We start from the raw sequence: 21728 nt of genomic DNA, 5'->3' as shown, positions 1-21728 counted from the left end.
CCTGTTACAGGTACACTCGGCAGCTGAAGACATCTGTGTTGGTCCTATGTTCAAATGTGCCCGCATTGCTGAGAAAAATGATGTTGTGATATATGCAAATGAGCCTTAAGGAGTAACAGGATCCTAGAGGCTCTGCTCTCTCTGCAACTGTTGTGCTCTCCACACTTTGATTGACAGGGCCCAGGTGTGATGATGATAACACTGCCTGGCTCTGTCAATGAAAGTGCAGAGAATGCTGCAATAGCAGAGAGAGCAGAGCCTCTAGGTATACCGGCAACGCCCCTGTTGCTCCTAGACCCTCATTTGCAAATATTAAAATATCATTTTTCTCAGCAATGCAGCCACATATGAACATGGGACCAACATCTGCCAAGTGCACATGTAACAGGTCAGCCAGTTGCATAGGTAGAAATCTGCTGACAGATGCCCTTTACGAGGCAGCTGCCCCTTAATGAATTAGTTTAATCTCTGGCCCTCCATGCACCAGAAACTGAAGTCTTGAAGTCTTCAGCTATAACTTTCACCAGTTCCTGGCGCAAGTTATGGTAAATCTAGCAGGCCAGGCAATGTTCAACCCTTGCCACTAAGCCCCTGCCCTTTTTTTCCCAGCACTTTGGAAAATAGTGACGTAAGTACCTTACCAAATGCCCCTCACTGTGTCAGTTGCAGAGTCGGTGTCTGCCACTGTCACTGCTGCCCTGTGAGAGATCTGAGAAGATCAGATAGACTTGCAGCACGCGAGTCTATCTGACAGGTCGTTTCCTTTCTGTTTGTTGTTGTGGGCTGGATCCCACCTCTCCACAGGTTCTGCGCTCTATTTAAGTCCGCCTCTTAGGCTGAGTTCACATAAGTGTTCAGCCTTTTCGTTCTCCTGCTCCGTTATAGGAGCAGGAGAACGGAAAGGACGGAATCGGCACATAACTGAGCCGGACGGAGCCTACGGACCCCATAGACTATGATGTATTTAATCACAGCCATATTTTATGTTACAGACTCAGGTTGGAGAATTCCTAGGAGACAATGATAAATTTAACAAAGAAGTCATGTACGCCTATGTGGACCAGCATGACTTTATGGGGAAGGACTTTGTGTCTGCTCTCAGAATGTTTCTGGAAGGTTTCCGCCTCCCTGGCGAGGCCCAAAAAATTGACCGTCTAATGGAGAAGTTTGCTGCTCGATACCTGGAGTGCAACCAGGGGTAAGATACATTACTGTCTTCAATTAATATTGGACACCCTGAAAAATAATAATTTCTTCGGATTATGCTTTTTCAGAACAGCGGCTTCAGATATTTGCTTTATATTAAGACACAGGACATAGGATTTCATAAATTTCATAGTTCACCTCAAGGCAATGACGTCTTTTACCCCATTTAACTTTACCAACCTCACATAGTGGGAAGACATCGGAAAATACTTACATTTGGGTCGCTTTCTAGACTATTGTCCAGATGTCCCTTCACTATTGAGAATTCTATTTTTGGTTCTCAGCAATGCTCTTCAAATTGCGTGAGACACCACTGATACTGTTTTTAGATCTCAAAACCAGTTTTGAATATGCTCATTATTCAAATTTTCCACCTTATGTCACAGGGTCTGTTAGACAAACTTACTCAATTAATAAATGAGCTATTAAGTGCCTCATTGAGATATTCCTCATATGTTATATCGCCCTACTTAGAGGTTTCATCCTAACAGAATGAGATTTGCTTTATATCTGCATTTTCCTGTGGACCTGCTTTTCCTTTGTTTTCCTTTTTTACAATGTTGTAAAAAAAAAAAAATGTTTTTCTTTTCTCTTATGTTATTCAAAAATCAATCAAATTTAAATTTGCAAGGATTTCATAAATTTCTATAGGAGGACTTCAAAACAGAACTAGTTCTGCCCACTGATGATTACTGCTGCCCCTTTTCCCACAGTGTACAAAGAAAAAGCGGAGAAATGTGAAAGGGGTTTTCCCATCTCAGACATTGATGGCATATTGCTAGGATATGCCATCAGTGTCCGATAGACACAGTTCCCACCTCTGGGACCCACTCCTATCTCCAGAGAGGGCCCCCAAAGTGAAGGAGAGCGCACCCCGCTAACACAGGCACCCTCCATTTTTACCACTATGGGAGTTCTGAAAACAGCCAAGCACCAGTTGTATGCACAGTTTGCTCTCCTTTACTTTGGATGCCCTGTTGTGGACCTCTGGGATCAACACCTATCTAACATTGATGGCATATCCTAGATGGACCAACCTCTTTAAAAGGTAACGGAACCTTTGTAAAAAGCACAAAGGCGCAGAAGCCAGGCTCGCAGTGCTCTGCCCTTTCAGCTTTCATCAGCTCTGCTCTGTGTGAACAATGGATCCCAAATACTTTCTGTGGAACTGTACTCCATCTGTGCTCCACACCCTCGAAAGGCCAAGTAGAGATGATGAAAGCCGGAGGGACAGCGCTCTGAGTAGCACTTCTGCCCCTTCGTATTTTAGGTAACCTTTAAGAAATATGGGGGTCATTTACTAAGCTGAAATATGCCTAAATTAGGCGTATTTCAGGCACAGATGGCGACTTCGCCCGCTCACTCCAGTTCTATAATTGTGGGCAGGGAAGGGGACAGGCCGACAGGCATTTTCTACATCTGTTTTAGGCATAGAAAATGCCTTCGCAGAGCCAGGCCGCTGTGCAGGGGAATGAAGCACTTAGATGAAGTCCATGGATACAACACCAACCCCCATCATCTATAGCACACTAGTAGTCTTTTAATCTTTCAATTGAATTTAACACAAAGACATATATTTTTTGTGCCTACTTATCAGAGCCGCAACGGAAGATCCATTAAGGTAAAAACAGCGGTTGTAAAGCACGTGAACCTGCGCATCGGGCTCCTAAAAGCTTTTATTACAGGATTACAGAACTTGCCTCTTATTTGCGTCCCCTTTAGTCTCCACTTACCTTTTTTTGTTCTTCCACAGACAAACCTTGTTTGCGAGCGCAGACACGGCCTATGTGTTGGCGTACTCCATTATTATGCTGACAACAGATCTTCACAGCCCTCAGGTATGTGAAGGGTAACTGATTTCTCACATAATATCCACCATTCCGTCTCAGATGTCTGGTTACAATAATGAGTGTGTCCTGAACAGGGTACTGTGCTTCCATCCCCAAGGCTCTGGAGCATGTGTACATCCTCCAGATTAGCCACCATGAATATGGATTCTATATTTTAATTTGCAGACTAAATTGCGAAGAGAATCTTTTACTGTAAGAGGGGATCCAGCAATTAAAGGAGTTTTGCATCCTTAAATAAAACAGTAATAGCTGCATACGGCTAAAAATAAAGGCATAGACCCCCTTTACTAATCCCCTATCTAATGCACTGACTGTTCAGTGGCTCCTGGGAGTCTTCGTTTATTTGGACGCAGCGAGGATTCGTCCTGTTGGCGGTTTTTGGACTGACATCACTACTGCCGTCTGTAAGTGTCTGACACAGCGATTTGTTTGCATTCGAACGAAGACCAAAGGGGGTCCTTGTTAAATTGAAGGGCAACTGGCGAGATCCCTTAATTTTACTGAGAACCATGAGATAGATCACATCATGATCTTTATGGTGTGGCATCATGAAGAGGAATTAAAGGAGGACATTCCTCCATGGATTTTGCAGCAATCCTGCAGTGAATCCAGGCCAAAAGAGCCACATGTGGATTTGTCTCGGATTTTGCTACAGTTTTCACCTTATGCATGGCAGCGGCTGAAAGCAGCGGTGGATATCTGCAGCATAAATTAAAATGCTGTGGATTTAAAATCCACACAGCAGGTTAATTTCTGTTGCAGACTTATTATGCAGCGTATAAAGTGAGATTTAAAGGGGTATTCCAGTTTCCAGGTATTGATGAAATATCATCAAGATCGGTGGAGGTCTGACTCTTAGCACCCCTGCTGTTTGAAGGAGCTCCACCACTTGTGCAATCACTGCATTCTCTGCAGTGTTTACCTGCAAACGGTCTACCTTGTAGTGGCGTTGTGATGACCGCTTCCTCTGCCATTCACTTGAAGGGGACAAAGCTGTAATTACACCGCACAACCACTACAGTGTAGATGACGTGCAGGTAAACACTCTGCATGAGTGCCGCAGTCTCTTCAAACGATAGATTATCCATTTCATGGAACCGGAATACCCCTTAAAATCTTATTCAGTTTGTTGCTTTGTTAAAATGCTGTGGATTTTCCACCCGCAATTCTGTAGTGTGGACCCAGCACATAACAGCACAGATTTCCGATTTTGCTTGCAGGACGTTTTTGTCCAATATTTTGGACGTAATCTGCAACAGGGGCCCTGAAGTTATGCTCCAACACAGATGTGAACGTAGCTGATGTGGGGCACTTTTGGGTCACCTACTGATTGCATTGTAGAAGACATCATTTGACTATCTGATTTTACTAAATTATTGGTCAAGTGACATTTGTTTCAATGAATCCAAATACATATGGCGATGATAGTGTTTTCTGTAGACTTGGATCATGGTTCCTTTCATGACACTTCAGGAATATCGGATAAATGCTTTCTCCTCATTCTGCACGTTCTTTCTCTTTGCCGCACGTAGGTGAAGAATAAAATGACAAAAGAACAGTACATCAAAATGAATCGAGGTATTAATGACAGCAAGGATCTTCCTGAGGAGTATCTGTCTGCTATCTATAATGAGATTGCTGGAAAGAAAATTTCCATGAAGGAGACAAAGGAGCATGCCATCCCTACCAAATCCTCGAAGCCAAGTGAGTGAAATGCACACGTCCGCAGGCCCATGAGGTCTTCAGCAGTCCTTCTTATATTCTCCAAGCAGAGGTGGCCATAGACGAAAGCTTCTGGCTTATGGGATTTTGCCAGTGTAAAATTAGTGTATATTACACAGGTGGCAAATTTATGTCAATTTTTGTGACTATCCCGTCCAACTGAGTGGGGCTGGCAGCAGAAACAGTGCCATTCTGATGTGCTGAACTGAAGCAAGTCTGCCACATGTGAAAATATATATACCGTATATATAGGGTGCGACCATGCAGGTAGATTTTCTGTAGCGCAATTTCAACTGCTTATTTTGCCGCAACTCCATATCAAAATTCATGAAGAATCAGCAGCAAAATACACGTGTGTACAATTGTTGCGGATTTGCCACAGACTGCACTCTATGGGGGGAATTTATCATTCCCCCCCCCCCCCCCACAACATTTTCCTTTGGGAAAAGAGTTGCAAGCCCCAAATTCGCTACTGCCCTCACCACTTTCTGGAAAAGGGGGCGAGCTGAGGTAGATTACAGTCCGGAAGCACAGACTGCAGGAGGCTGAGTCTAATGTACGGCAAGGCCTGCTCCGCATCATACGTTACGTGCAGCCTGCGGCAGAGCACGGGGATAAAAGGCCAGTATATGCAAAATTCTTACCCATGTATGTGCAAAGAGTGAGCTCCGTGGTGGAAATCCGCAGCATAAATTGATGTGCTGTGGATTTAAAATCGCACCACAAGTCAGTTTCCACCACAGATTTGTTAAGCATTTTGCAAAGCCTCATCCACTTTGCCCACACTGTAATACACTGCGGATATTCTGCCTGCATTTCTCTGTATCTACCATGTCGGAACATACCCTGATAGTACCCAAGGATACATACCCAGGGTTACATCAGTAACTTGTATTTTTGTGAGGTATCTGGTTAAAGAGGAACGTGAAATTATTGTATTGGTAACCTCGGATTGCTATGATGGATCAGGTTTATGAAATGTATAAACCGAATAGATATTCATTTTTTTATTTTTTTTACTGGAAATCTGACTTCACAATCTAAGCAAAGGGCAAATAAAACCTATGAGTTTTAGAATGTTTCAGATTTTCTTTAACGGAGCATATGGGCGTCAGCTATCAGAAGATAAATCTGACTGGATTGTCCCTTTTAAGTGATATGGCTTTTAAGATGTACCTGCAGCCACACTGTTTAACCCATGTTGTGTTGTTGTTCATGCCTCTTTCAGGTGTTGCTAGTGAGAAGCAGAGGAGGTTGCTGTATAACTTAGAGATGGAGCAGATGGCAAAGACTGCCAAGGCTTTGATGGAGGCCGTCAGTCACGTCCAGGCCCCCTTCACCAGTGCCACTCACCTGGAGCACGTCAGACCAATGTTCAAGGTGAGATTTTTCTCCTTCAACACAAAGTCAAAAACTGTTCTGAACTTGATAACGTTCTTCTCTTTTTCCTTCTTGACATTGACTAGTGGAATCTATCAGCTCCTTTCTGCTGGTGTTTATAATTTAGGTAGAGATATAGGGGCACATTTATTAAGACTGGCGTTTTGGCCGCCAGTCTTAATAAGCCCCTGCGCTCGCTGAAGTTCTGCAGAGGCGACGGCCTCTACATCGGCGCTTCCACCGTTGATTCTAAATGTAAGACCGCTTCCTTGCTGTCTTACATTTACACCATTTTCTATGCCTAAACCAGGCAAAGAAAATTATCACTGAAATGGCCTGCCGGCCCGTCCCCTTCCCCGCCCGTGCCGCACACCCCTTTTTTTTACACCTGGCGTGAGCAGGGAAGAAGTTGCAGATTCTGCTGCAACATGGTGTGTGACAGAATCTACTCCAGATATACGCCACAAAAGTGGCGTATATCTTTTCGTAAATGACCCCCATAGTTACCAGGAATAGAATAACTAACACCCATACATTTTCTCTTCAGTTGGCATGGACGCCGTTTCTTGCGGCATTCAGTGTGGGCTTACAGGACTGTGATGACACTGAAGTTGCCTCTCTGTGTTTGGAGGGAATCCGCTGTGCAATAAGGATTGCGTGTATCTTCAGCATCCAGGTAAGTGTGGCAAGGAGCTGCTCTCTAGTTGCCGACTCTTCTGCTGGGCATGGTGGGTATTTTCAGAGCATGAGAACAGAAGTATGCCTGAAAGCAATGAACTGCATATTGAAAGGTATTAATGTATTGCATCTAATAGAGGGCTTCCCTTCAAATAATTGTTCACCTCTGGATAAGCACTTCTCAGGCTATTAGACTTTCACCTAAAGTGCTTCTCCATTTGGAAAACCCATTTCAATATACCCTGTTTGGCTCTGCTAGCTCACAGTTCCTGATCATCCTCCTCCCTCTAGAGAAATAGTTACTGAATAGCTGGTTAGAATAATTATGTGGAGAAAAACAGCCGTCATCTTAAAGGAGTTGTCCAGTTTTCCCATATTGGTGACCTATCCTCAGAATAGATCATCAGTATTAGGGCTCATTCACACAGCCGTTGCTCAGCCGTTCCGAGCATTGGGGGCCGCAATTTTTAACTTGAATGGGTCAGAAAATTATAATATGTTCTATTTTCTTTGCGGTGCGGAGGCACAGACAGAAACCCCACAGTAGCACATAGAAATAATAAAGGAACAGCGCAACATAGAGCCATAAGAATAGATGCTCTAGAATTGTTATTGCATGGGGAATGCATGAAGCTTATAAAACAGGCATGTCAGGAGAGGGGCGAGGTCCTCTTTAACAAAGCAAATCCTCTATTATTACTTGAAGAGGTGTCAATTTCTGGAAGACATGCCAGCTCATGACGTGTGCCCTGTAGCTGTAGCATTATACAGACTGCAAGGAAAAGGGGGTCAGTCAGCACATCCCAATGTGTAGGTGCACCTTGCCATGGCTAAATACACACAAAAATACAGTGCAACAGCATTCTGCAAACCAAATAAAGTACATAAATGTCATGATAATGATAAATGTTAATCCTATGCTCATTTAGTAAATTTAAGATTCTTAGCAAATATATTTCGTACAAAATTATTTGGGCCCCGTCTGCCAAACGTCAAGGCGATCTTTGTAAGACTGCAAACTAACACTAAACGCTACCTGTAATAAGCCCTCACGGCCACTATAAAATTCATGGAGTGTCTGTTCCACATGCATGCTGGATATATATATATACACTAGATATTAAGCCCGTTACAATAATGGGCGCTAAAACAGTAGTGAATAAACATTAGTAGGAACAGTCTATATTAAATAGCAAGGGAATTTGACCACTTGTATTTCTTGTTTTATTTTATTTTATTTTTTTGTCAAAAGTAAAATAATAAATTTAAATGGAAACAAATATATCACAATACAGTAAGTATAATCATTATAGCCTTAGTGTAAAACAATCTTCAATATGTAATATCTGAAGAAGATATTCATAAAAAAATGTTTTTTTTACCTCTCGAAATTTTTCTATAACATTTCTTTATAGACAAAATTTTTTGTAAATATTCTGTCTGATCTAGCAACAGAATCTGGCTGTGGCTCAGACTGTTGGCACTGACTGCTGGCTGTGGATGAGAGTGCTTGCACTGACTGATGGCTGTGGCACTGACTGCTGGGTGAGACTGGAGACTGCTGGCTGCGGCTTGTGGCTTAGACTGCTGGCACTGAGTGCTAGCTGTAGCTGAGAATGCTGGCACTGACTGGTGGCTGTGGCTAGTGGCCGAGACTGGTGGCTGTGGCTCAGACTGCTGGCACTGACCGGTGGCTGTGGCTGAGACTGCTGGTACTGACTGGTGGCCGAGACTGTTGGCTGTGGCTCAGACTGTTGGCACTGACTGCTGGCTGTGGCTGAGTGCTGGCTGCGGCTGAGACTGCTTGCACTGACTGATGGTTGTGGCTCTGACTGGTGCGTGTGGCTGGTCACCGAGACTGGTGGCTGAGACTGGAGACTGCTGGCTGCGGCTTGTGGCTTAGACTGCTGGCACTGAGTGCTGGCTGTAGCTGAGAATGCTGGCACTGACTGGTGGCTGTGGCTAGTGGCCGAGACTGGTGGCTGTGGCTCAGACTGCTGGCACTGACCGGTGGCTGTGGCTGAGACTGCTGGCACTGACTGGTGGCCGAGACTGTTGGCTGTGGCTCAGACTGTTGGCACTGACTGCTGGCTGCGGCTGAGACTGCTGGCTGCGGCTGAGACTGCTTGCACTGACTGATGGTTGTGGCTCTGACTGGTGCGTGTGGCTGGTGACCGAGACTGGTGGCTGAGACTGCTGGCACTGACTGGTGGCTAGTGGCTCTGACTGATGGTTCTGGGGCTCCTCTCTATATGGCTGATAGTGCTGTGACTGACGTGCTTGCCGGCGTGCTGGTGTGGGCGGGGAAGAAGGCGTGTGTAGCGCTGTTTGGTCTGCGCTAGGGCTGCAGCAAACAATTATTTTAGTAATCGAGTAGTCTACCGATTATATTAATAGAGTACTCTAATAAGCAACACCCTTCATTTCCCCCTGTGCGATCAGCCCAAGTGCATCAGTTCACCCCAGTGCCATCAGCTCCACTATCCCCCAGTGTCATCAGCTCCACTATCCCCCAGTGTCATCAGCTCCACGATCCCCCAGTGTCATCAGCTCCACGATCCCCCAGTGTCATCAGCTCCACGATCCCCCAGTGTCATCAGCTCCACGATCCCCCAGTGTCATCAGCTCCACGATCCCCCAGTGTCATCAGCTCCACGATCCCCCAGTGTCATCAGCTCCACGATCCCCCAGTGTCATCAGCTCCACGATCCCCCAGTGTCATCAGCTCCACGATCCCCCAGTGTCATCACTCCCTCTATGCTATCCATTGCTATCCATTGCCATGTGATATCCCCCACTGCTATCAGATCAGCCCCTCCATGCCATGTCCCCCACTCCCCCAGTGCCATCAGATCAGCCCCTCCATGCCATGTCCCCCCACTCCCCCAGTGCCATCAGATCAGCCCCTCCATGCCATGTCCTCCACTCCCCCAGTGCCTTCTGCCCCTCCATGCCATCCATTGCCATGTCCCCCTCCCCCAGTGCCTCTATGCCATCCATTGCCATGTCCCCCTCCCCCAGTGCCTCTATGCCATCCATTGCCATGTCCCCCTCCCCCAGTGCCTCTATGCCATCCATTGCCATGTCCCCCTCCCCCAGTGCCTCTATGCCATCCATTGCCATGTCCCCCTCCCCCAGTGCCTCCATGCCATCCATTGCCATGTCCCCCTCCCCCAGTGCCTCCATGCCATCCATTGCCTTGTCCCCCTCCCCCAGTGCCTCCATGCCATCCATTGCCATGTCCCCCTCCCCCAGTGCCTCCATGCCATCCATTGCCATGTCCCCCTCCCCCAGTGCCTCCATGCCATCACAGAAGTGAAACAGCTCCCTGAACAGTGGCCTGCACACAGAGTTCCTTATTGTTTCATGGGACAATGAGCTCCTCTTGCCTGCTGTCGGCCCAGCTTTGTGAATGGGAGCGCACCCTATCTCTGTACACTCCCATGCCATGCACTCCAGGGTACAGATAGCAGGCAAATGCTGGTGTGGGCGGTCCCGGCGGCGTGTGGTGCGTAGTGTTTTTATTGGATTAATAGATAATCACCACATGAACGGACACACGGCGCAGGCACACAGGGCTTTTATTAGGTAGGATACAGTGTGTGTGTGTGTGTGTGTGTGTGTGTGTGTGTGTGTGTGTATAGGCGTCACATTAAAAGCACTGACAGGTGAAATGGATGACATAGTGACATAGACAGTGGCACCTGCCAAGGGTTAGAATATATTAGGCAGCGAGTGAACAGTCACTTACTGAAGTTGATGTCTTGGAAACTGGAAAAATAAGGACAGGACCTGAGTGGCTTTGACAAGAGTCAAATTGTGATGGCTGGACAACTGGGTCAGAATATTTCCAAGGCAGCCACCTACCCACGGTGGCCCAAGGAGGGACGAAAGGCAAAGCAGAGACGGGGTCACATCTGCTCCATGGAGGCCCGGATCTGCTGCTCTCGTCTTGGTGCCAGATACCTTGGGCTTCCAAGGGTCAGAGCTGTTTTGAAGGAACGATACAATGTTATGGCTGATGGATGTTTGCCGTGTCTTTCTAAAAGATGGCATCTAGGCTGTATGTCCCGTCAGTTTTTTGGCTTTAGTTTTGCAAGTGTTGCACAATTTTTATTTTTTTTTAAAGCTGGCCAAATGATGAATGGCAGTATAAAGTATTACCTGTAAAAGACCACATGAGTTACTCTCTTAGGTCGATACAGACTCCAGTCCCAAATGCCACCTGCTATAAATGAATATCTTCACACATATTATTCGTACATGGATGAACCCGTGTCATTCATTGTTTAATATAAAATGCACAATTCTCATTTTGCCCATAGATAGAGCAGATAGCAAGTCCTCCAGAAGCTGTCAGGAAGCTATTTCTGGTCTAGTTTTATTTTAGATCTCATTTTCTGTCATTACCCGAAGGCATTTACAGGATGTGGATGAAGTGTAATTAGTTTAGAGCCTCCGAACTGGACCAGAAACTCTCTATAGAATTAGTAAATTGTTGAGCGCACAGGTCATGAAGGACAAGCAGGGTACGATAAATGTGCAATGCTAGGAGAAGGAGCGATGAGCAAAGAGCAGTTGTCGGAAGCTCAACTGTGAATTGTTCCTGCCTTTATTCTGTAAAAATCACTTTTCAGCAGTCATCTCATTATCACAGGCAAGATTACAATGGAAGGTAACCGATTATAGAGCTGGTGGCAGATAACATGGGCAATGATGGACACACTGTCTCAGCCCAGTGACCTCTGCACAGGTCATAGAGAATTCCTATAACATTGTCCCATAGAAGTCAGTGGAGCAGCCACCGATCTTCTGGTCCGCGGCTCCGGAAAAAAATAGAACATGTCCTATTCTTGTCCGGACAAGAATAGGCATTTCTATAGGGGTGGCGGCCGGGTGTATTGCGGATCTGCAATGCACTACGGACGTGTGAATGGATCCTAAAATGAGACAGTCTTAACCTGTGCAGACTTATCCTAGTGACTGATGCTGGATGATAAATCTAACACTCCTGTACCCCGTCTAGAGTTTACACCACCTTGTACAGGAACATGCTACTCATGGAGCCATCCAACATGTCTGAATTCTTCCAAAAGCAGCTCCACACCTGTCCCCATTCTCTACAGTAGACCTGAGATGCAAACCCATAACGTTGTTTTTGGAAGAAAGCAGCCATGTTTTTCTAATCTTGGACAACCCCTTGAACTGGCAGCCTATGATTCCAGTCCACACTTGGCTTTCCCCTTTCTGCCATCATAAAGATCTGACACTGCCGAGTCCTACGGCATCTCCTCTGAGTACATTGTAAATTCCAGGGCCTTGTATTACTCTGGATTTAACAGGTTTCAGACTGAAGGAATCTAAGAAAATCCTGGCAGCGCGGTGTACATTCACTTACAGACCTTTCCTTACCGTGTATAATGTACCAGAGTCTATATATTGTCAGCTCCATCTATCAGTACATATATTGATATGATATATTTTTGCACCGAGCTGCATTCACTGTTCTTCTTGACAGACCCTCCAGCAGTGTTTTGGCCCATGTGTAAATGGGAATTTAAAGATTTGTCTAACTCATTAAAAAATCCCCCCCCCCCCATGGCAGGAATTGTGTTTTAAATGGTAAAGGAATGCTTACTTGCCTGTGCATCCCCTGCTGCTTTCAGCGCTGCCATCCTTCTACCAGGCTTTGTTTGTTTTGGCTGCAGCAGTGACATGCCCATGTACTCTACATGACTGCTGCAGCCAATTCCCGGCCTCAGCAGCCATGCCAGTGATTGGCAGCAGTGTTGTTCTGGGTGTACGGGCACATCATTGCTGCAGCCAAGGTAATGTTATGGATCCAACAGCAGGGAGCATCAAAGTGGTGGGGCTAGAAGCGGTTGAGGAATGATATAAGTGCGTGTATGTTCTTTTATAACTTTATCACAATTGCTGCCTTGGGGGCATTAGTTTAATAATTCGGACAAACCCTTTTAAGGTACTTTAACTATAGTGCAAATATTAAAGGGGTTGTGTCACTTCAGCCACTGCCATTTATCCTGCAGACGAAGTTAATACAAGGCACTTACTAACAGTGATGGGCATTTCGCAGTGTTCGCCCGTGAACACATGCGGGCTGCCATCTTGACTCAAGTTCGGCGATGCACAGGTGAGTCAAGATGGCAGCCCGCATGTGATCGCGGGCGAACACTGCGAACTGGCCATCACTGTTTACTAATGTAATGTGATTGTCCATATTGCCTCTTTCGCTGGCTTGATTCATTTTTCCGTCACATTATACACTGCTCTTTCATGGGTTACGACCACCATGCAGTCCAGCAGTGGAGGCCATGCTTTATAAACTGTGGCCCACCTTTACTAATGTGAGTGCACCCAGATGTTGTTGTAAATCGTGCCAAAAGTTGGAGAAAAATCCCCGCTGACTAACTCGCCAAGGGAAGATGGCTTAATAGGAAAGCTATATGGCTTAGCATGAAAGGATCGTGGCCTAATTCGCGAGGCCTGTAATATTAATGGCCTATCCTTACAATAGGTCATCGATATCAGATCGGTGACACCGCCACCGATGAGCTGACTGAAGGGGCTGCTGCAGTCCTATGTCTACCAGGCTCTGTCTATTAGTACCATTCACCTGAAGGCACATCTGCAATATCTCACAAAACCACTGCCAAAAATACAGAATATAATCCTAGAAGAGGATGCCATGCTTGCTGGCGTTCTGCGCCCCCTTCTGTCAGCTGATCGACTGGGTGCCGGGAGCTGAATGCCTACCAGTCTTATGTAGATGATAAGGATAGGGTATCACTTTGTAGTCCTACAGAACCGGACGCTTTACTTATCTAATACTGACCCTTGGTTACCTCCTGTACGGCTAGAGCTGCATTCACAATTCTGGAAACAGTCAGCAGGCTCGTAAGCTAAAATCAGGGATGGACTATAATCCCAGACAAGGTATTTTGGAAAGATTTGCACCTCTACCTCTTTGGCTTACAAAGTACTGTCATGTGAATGTCGTGTGAGACTGTGACTGCAGCCCTGTAATATCGCCATAATGATGTATGCAGTAACTGTGGACCGGCGGTTGCCTTCTGTAGTACTGTATCTCCTGTCCTACCACCCGACCATGATGATAAAGTGATAGAGTAGTTTGCACGTTTCTCTAATATGTTGTGTACTTTGTCTACCTTCCAGCTGGAGCGCGATGCCTATGTACAGGCCTTAGCGAGGTTTACATTATTAACCGTCAGCTCTGGAATTACGGAGATGAAACAGAAGAACATAGATACCATCAAAACCCTCATCACCGTGGCTCATACAGATGGAAACTACTTGGGGAGTTCCTGGCATGAGGTACCTGATTACTTGCTTAAAGTTCCAAGGTCTGAGCTTTTTAGACCCCACAGAGGGTTTATTAGAGTACATCTTACACATACACGTAAGGGTTTGGCCGAAGTTGGCTCTTAGGGTACTTTCACACTTGCAGCAGAGGATTCTAGCAGGCCGTTCCATCGGAGGAAACCTGCCTGCCAGAACCGTCAGTACGGACTCAAACTGATGGCATTTGTCAGATGGATCCGGATGCTTATACGTCTGACAAATGCATTGAAATACCGTATCCGTCTCGCCAGTGTCACCCGGAAAAAACGGATCCGGCATTTTTTAGCATTTTTAAAGGTCTGCGCATGCGCAGACTGGAAAGCTGGATCCGTTTTGCCGGAACACAATGCCAGATTTGCCACTAATACACTTCAATGTAAATTAATGCTGGATCTGGCATTCCGGCAAGTGTTCAGTATTTTTGCCCGGAGAGGAGACTGCAGCATGCTGCAGTATTTTCTCCGTCCAAAAAACATAAGAGGGACTGAACTGAAGACATCCTGATGCATCCTGAACGGAATGCTGTCCATTCAGAATGCGTTAGGATAAAACTGATCAGTTTTTTTTTTTCGGTATTTAGCTCCTGTGACGGAACTCAATACCGAAAAACAAAAACACTAGTGTGAAAGTACCCTTCGGGTACGACTACATGGTGCGGTCGTGAGCCGTTTGGGGCGCGCCAGTGCTGCAGTCGAGTACTGCACAGCCAGTTAACCCACAGCTGGCTCTTATTTAACTAATGAAGCCCACACTGTATAGCCAGTCAGCCACGCTGCCATTAAATTAACACAACAACTGTACAGTGCGGTCTTTGTTAGCTAAATAAGAGGCAGTACTCGACCACAACCTGACCACACCTCTTAGGGTTCATGACCACGCTGTGTGGTCGTACCGTTACATGTAGCTTTCCGTGCCCGGGAATCAGTGTGAAAGATATACTGAAAAAATACTGTACTGCTTCTCTTTGAGACTGCACGGATTCCAGACATATTCTTATAACATGACCTAAGGTAGTCAGAGTCCACGTGTCTTGCACCGCACCTTCTCACGCATTACACCAGGAATAACATCCATAGAGGGTTTGACCAGCGCAACATGAAATGTTCCCAAACATCTTACAGAGCAACCAAATGGCAAAAGGAGTATCACTCGCCTTACCATTCACCTGCCACTCCTGTGGCGGCACCTCCCTGCTCCTGCCAGTGATTGACTGTAGCAATGACATGTTGATGATGCCACTTAGACCGTTGATGGACAGCAGTGGTCACAGGTCACATGACGTATCAACACATCAGGTCATGTTCCCGGTGAACAGAGACTGGCGGAGGAGCAGGGAAACATGGGCGCATGAGCAGTGGGAGATTGGTAAGGTAGCTATAAGAGATTACTGATACTCAAGGACTATTCAGCTCATAAAAAAGAACATCCAAAAAGCTAAAAGCCCACACTGCTAATCACAGAGGAGACATTGATGGCATCAAAGAAACCATTCAAGGTCTGTTTCTACCAACATCTTCCATTTTCCCTCACAGATTTTGAAGTGCATCAGCCAGCTGGAGCTTGCGCAGTTAATAGGCACTGGAGTGAAGCCGCGGTATATCTCGGGGACAGTGAGGAATAAGGAGGGGACATTTACTGGAACCAAAGACCAGGCCTCAGATGAGTTTGTCAGTCTTGGCCTAGGTGAGCGTTTGCCCGTTTGGGATGCAGCAGTTTGAGCTGAACATCTGCTTTGATGTCATTGATCATTTTCTTCTCTATTTAAAAGTTGGAGGCAATGTTGACTGGAAGCAGATGGCAAGTATACAGGAATCGATAGGGGAGACCAGCTCTCAGAGTGTTGTGGTGGCCGTGGACAGGTATGGTTTTCCTCTGGCATTGTTTAACATTCTGTCATATATTGCAGCGCGCAGCACTCTTCTTCTATAGATACTTTACGTCATTGGGGTCCGTCAGGTGCCGTTGGTGTCCATTACGTGACAGATCCAGCATTGCGCTGTCGTTTCCTTTTCTAATGGAATTCACTAGAAAGATATGAACATTGTCTGAGCTTGGAGGTGACCAGTTGGCAGACGGCTCTCCCGACTCCTGGTTCACTTTATTATTTAGTCAGGCTACGGCCACACGGTCAGGTTTCCTGATGCGGTTTTGGAAGTCAAAATCAGGAGTGGATCATAAAAGGAGAGCATGTAGAAAGGACAGATACTACGTCTCCTCTTTTTTTTTTTTTAACTCACTCCAGGTTTTGGCTCCCAAAACAGCATCCAGAAATCTGAAAGTGTGGCTGTGCCCTAAGGCCCCTTGCAGACGAGCGTGTCCTGATGCGTTGCGGAGGCGTTCAGTGAAAACTGCGCAATTTTGCAAACAAAGCCATTCAGTTTTGTTTGCGATCGCGTTCAGTTGTTCAGTTTTTGTCGAGCTGGTGCAATGCGATTTACTGCGTTTTGCACGCGCGTGATAAAAAAACTGAATGTTTACAAACAACATCTCTTAGCAACCATCCGTGAAAATCGCATCGCATCCGCACTTGCTTGCGGATGCAATGCGATTTTCACGCAGCCCTATTCACTTCTAGAACATGCTGCGATTTTTCATGCAACGCAAAAGTGATGCATGAAAACCACTGCTCATGTACACAGACCCATTGAAATGAATGGGTCCGGATTCCGTGCGGGCGCAATGCGCTCACAATTCTCGCTCGCGTGAAAGGGGCCTAATAGTTCTCCAGTTTCTGCATTGCCGCATCTCTACTACAGGCAGACTTGCACTTAAAGGGGTTTGCCTGGTTTAGGGCTCATGCACACGACCGTATGTATTTTTCAGTCCACAAATCTCAGATCCGCAAAAATACGGATGACGTCCGTGTGCTTTCCGTATTTTGTGGAACGGGACAGCTGGCTCCTAATAGAACAGATCTATCCTTGTCCGTAATGCAGACAATAATAGGACGTGTTCTATTTTCTTGCGGATTGGACTAATGGAAACGGAATGCACTTGGAAATGAATGGTTCCACATACGGTCCACTAAAAGAAAACGGAACGGACATGGAAAGAAAATACGTTTGTGTGCATGAGTCCTTAGCAGCAGAGTGAATTGGTGCTCGCAATGATAATCCCTGGCCCTGTTAGTCAAAGGGAGGGAGCATGGCAAACTTCGGACAGCAGAGCAACAGATGTGCACCGAGTAGGGATGAGCGAACTCGAACTGTATAGTTCGGGTTCGTACCGAATTTTGGGGTGTCCGTGACACGGACCCGAACCCGGACATTTTCGTAAAAGTCCGGGTTCGGGTTCGGTGTTCGTCGCTTTCTTCGCGCTTTTGTGACGCTTTCTTGGCGCTTTTTGAAAGGCTGCAAAGCAGCCAATCAACAAGCGTCATACTACTTGCCCCAAGAGGCCATCACAGCCATGCCTACTATTGGCATGGCTGTGATTGGCCAGAGCACCATGTGACCCAGCCTCTATTTAAGCTGGAGTCACATAGCGCCGCCCGTCACTCTGCTCTGATTAGCGTAGGGAGAGGTTGCGGCTGCGACAGTAGGGCGAGATTAGGCAGATTAACTCCTCCAAAGGACTTGATTAACTGATCGATCTGCAGCTGTGGATCATTGAGCTGCTGATCCTCAATTGCTCACTGTTTTTAGGCTGCACAGACCGTTTGTCAGTCTCATTTTTCTGGGGTGATCGGCGGCCATTTTGTGTCTTGTGGTGCGCCAGCACAAGCTGCGACCAAGTGCATTTAACCCTCAATGGTGTGGTTGTTTTTTGGCTAAAGCCTACATCAGGGTGAAGCTGTCACACCAAGTGCATTTAACCAGCAATAGTCTGTTCATTTTTTGGCCATATACAAAATCGGGGGCAAGCTGCGCCTGTCACCAAGTGCATTTAACCCTCAATGGTGTGGTTGTTTTTTGGCTAAAGCCTACATCAGGGTGAAGCTGTCACACCAAGTGCATTTAACCAGCAATAGTCTGTTCATTTTTTGGCCATATACAAAATCAGGGGCAAGCTGCGCCTGTCACCAAGTGCATTTAACCCTCAATGGTGTGGTTGTTTTTTGGCTAAAGCCTACATCAGGGTGAAGCTGTCACACCAAGTGCATTTAACCAGCAATAGTCTGTTCATTTTTTGGCCATATACAAAATCAGGGGCAAGCTGCGCCTGTCACCAAGTGCATTTAACCCTCAATGGTGTGGTTGTTTTTTGGCTAAAGCCTACATCAGGGTGAAGCTGTCACACCAAGTGCATTTAACCAGCAATAGTCTGTTCATTTTTTGGCCATATCCCAGTCTAATTCTGTCACTAAATCCATACCGGTCACCCAGCGCCTAAATACTAGGCCTCAAATTTATATCCAGCTAAATCTGTCCCTAGTGCTGTAGCTGGGCGAGTTATTTAGTGTCCGTTCAAGCACATTTCTTGTTCTGGGTTGAAATACAATTCCCAATTTAGCAATTTCATAATTTAGTGGTTCCTGCTATATCAGAGCTCTTTGAAATCTATCCCAAAAAGGGTATATAATATTGAAGGTGCACATAGGGTCATTCAGAGTAACTTCACACACACCCGCTACTGTGTATTTCCAAGTCTAATTCTGTCACTAAATCCATACCGGTGACCCAGCGCCTAAATACTAGGCCTCAAATTTAATTCCCTCTAAATCTCTCGTTACCCACCGCTGTACTGTTGTTGCTGGGCAAGATATTTAGTGTCCGTCAAAGCACATTTTTTGTTCTGGGTTGAAGTACAATTCCCAATTTAGCAATTTCATAATTTAGTGGTTTCTGCTATATCAGAGCTATTTGAAATCTATCCCAAAAAGGGTATATAATATTGAAGGTGCACATAGGGTCATTCAGAATAACTTCACACACACCCGCTACTGTGTATTTCCAAGTCTAATTCTGTCACTAAACCCATACCTGTCACCCAGCGCCTAAATACTAGGCCTCAAATTTAAATCCCTCTAAATCTCTCGTTACCGTTGTCCTGTTGTAGCTGGGAAAGTTATTTAGTGCCCGTCAAAGCACATTTTTTGTTCTGGGTTGAAGTACAATTCCCAATTTAGCAATTTCATAATTTAGTGGTTCCTGCTATATCAGAGCTATTTGAAATCTATCCCAAAAAGGGTATATAATATTGAAGGTGCACATAGGGTCATTCAGAATAACTTCACACACACGCTTCTGTGCATTTCCAAGTCTAATTCTGTCACTAAATCCATACCGGTGACCCAGCGCCTAAATACTAGGCCTCAAATTTAATTCCCTCTAAATCTCTCGTTACCCACCGCTGTACTGTTGTTGCTGGGCAAGATATTTAGTGTCCGTCAAAGCACATTTTTTGTTCTGGGTTGAAGTACAATTCCCAATTTAGCAATTTCATAATTTAGTGGTTTCTGCTATATCAGAGCTATTTGAAATCTATCCCTAAAAGGGTATATAATATTGAAGGTGCACATAGGGTCATTCAGAATAACTTCACACACACCCGCTACTGTGTATTTCCAAGTCTAATTCTGTCACTAAATCCATACCGGTGACCCAGCGCCTAAATACTAGGCCTCAAATTTAATTCCCTCTAAATCTCTCGTTACCCACCGGTGTACTGTTGTTGCTGGGCAAGATATTTAGTGTCCGTCAAAGCACATTTTTTGTTCTGGGTTGAAGTACAATTCCCAATTTAGCAATTTCATAATTTAGTGGTTTCTGCTATATCAGAGCTATTTGAAATCTATCCCTAAAAGGGTATATAATATTGAAGGTGCACATAGGGTCATTCAGAATAACTTCACACACACCCGCTACTGTGTATTTCCAAGTCTAATTCTGTCACTAAACCCATACCTGTCACCCAGCGCCTAAATACTAGGCCTCAAATTTAAATCCCTCTAAATCTCTCGTTACCGTTGTCCTGTTGTAGCTGGGAAAGTTATTTAGTGCCCGTCAAAGCACATTTTTTGTTCTGGGTTGAAGTACAATTCCCAATTTAGCAATTTCATAATTTAGTGGTTCCTGCTATATCAGAGCTATTTGAAATCTATCCCAAAAAGGGTATATAATATTGAAGGTGCACATTGGGTCATTCAGAATAACTTCACACACACGCTTCTGTGCATTTCCAAGTCTAATTCTGTCACTAAATCCATACCGGTGACCCAGCGCCTAAATACTAGGCCTCAAATTTAATTCCCTCTAAATCTCTCGTTACCCACCGCTGTACTGTTGTTGCTGGGCAAGATATTTAGTGTCCGTCAAAGCACATTTTTTGTTCTGGGTTGAAGTACAATTCCCAATTTAGCAATTTCATAATTTAGTGGTTTCTGCTATATCAGAGCTATTTGAAATCTATCCCTAAAAGGGTATATAATATTGAAGGTGCACATAGGGTCATTCAGAATAACTTCACACACACCCGCTACTGTGTATTTCCAAGTCTAATTCTGTCACTAAATCCATACCGGTGACCCAGCGCCTAAATACTAGGCCTCAAATTTAATTCCCTCTAAATCTCTCGTTACCCACCGCTGTACTGTTGTTGCTGGGCAAGATATTTAGTGTCCGTCAAAGCACATTTTTTGTTCTGGGTTGAAGTACAATTCCCAATTTAGCAATTTCATAATTTAGTGGTTTCTGCTATATCAGAGCTATTTGAAATCTATCCCTAAAAGGGTATATAATATTCAAGGTGCACATTGGGTCATTCAGAATAACTTCACACACACACGCTTCTGTGCATTTCCAAGTCTAATTCTGTCACTAAATCCATACCGGTCACCCAGCGCCTAAATACTAGGCCTCAAACGCAGCCGCCTGTCTACAGCCAATGTGGACAAGCTGACGTTCATAAAAATGAACCAGGCATGGATCCCACAGGATCTGTCCGTCCCTTGTCCAGATTAGACATTAACTACCTCCCCTTAACCATATATTATTGGACTCCAGGGCACTTCCTCATTCAATCCTATTTTTATTTTCATTTTACCATTATATTGCGAGGCTACCCAAAGTTGAATGAACCTCTCCTCTGTCTGGGTGCCGGGGCCTAAATATATGCCAATGGACTGTTCCAATGTTGGGTGATGTGAAGCCTGATTCTCTGCTATGACATGCAGACTGATTCTCTGCTGACATGAAGCCAGATCCTCTGTTATGGGACCTCTCTCCTCTGCCTGTGTGCTGGGCCTAAATTTATGAAAATGGACTCTTACAGTGGTGGGTGACGTGAAGCCTGATTCTCTGCTATGATATGAAGACTGATTCTCTGCTGACATGAAGCCAGATTGTCTGTTACGGGACCTCTCTCCTCTGCCTGGGTGCTGGGCCTAAATATATGCCAATGGACTGTTGCAGTGGTGGCTGACGTGAAGCCTCATTCTCTGCTATGACATGCAGACTGATTCTCTGCTGACATGAAGCCAGATTGTCTGTTACGGGACCTCTCTCCTCTGCCTGGGTGCTGGGTAGTGTTGAGCGCGAATATTCGAAAAGCAAATTTTTTTCGCGAATATCG

The 21728-nt window shown here is 45.4% G+C and overlaps 1 protein-coding gene across 1 annotated transcript in view; it reads left to right on the top strand.

Annotated features, from left to right (window-relative positions):
* Positions 1-21728, top strand: part of ARFGEF1 (ADP ribosylation factor guanine nucleotide exchange factor 1) — a 160469-nt gene that overhangs the window by 96823 nt on the left and 41918 nt on the right. Inside the window, exons 16-23 of the mRNA XM_044292760.1 lie at positions 993-1198; positions 2960-3044; positions 4589-4760; positions 6007-6158; positions 6706-6834; positions 14031-14189; positions 15749-15899; positions 15985-16075. Of these exons, the coding sequence (XP_044148695.1) occupies positions 993-1198; positions 2960-3044; positions 4589-4760; positions 6007-6158; positions 6706-6834; positions 14031-14189; positions 15749-15899; positions 15985-16075 (1145 nt within the window). The remainder of the gene's footprint in view (positions 1-992; positions 1199-2959; positions 3045-4588; positions 4761-6006; positions 6159-6705; positions 6835-14030; positions 14190-15748; positions 15900-15984; positions 16076-21728) is intronic.

The sequence above is a fragment of the Bufo gargarizans genome, chromosome 5 (assembly GCF_014858855.1).
Source record: "Bufo gargarizans isolate SCDJY-AF-19 chromosome 5, ASM1485885v1, whole genome shotgun sequence".
Lineage (NCBI taxonomy): Eukaryota > Metazoa > Chordata > Amphibia > Anura > Bufonidae > Bufo > Bufo gargarizans.
Note: the sequence above shows the minus strand (reverse complement) of the source record. Positions and strands in the feature narration are given on the sequence as shown.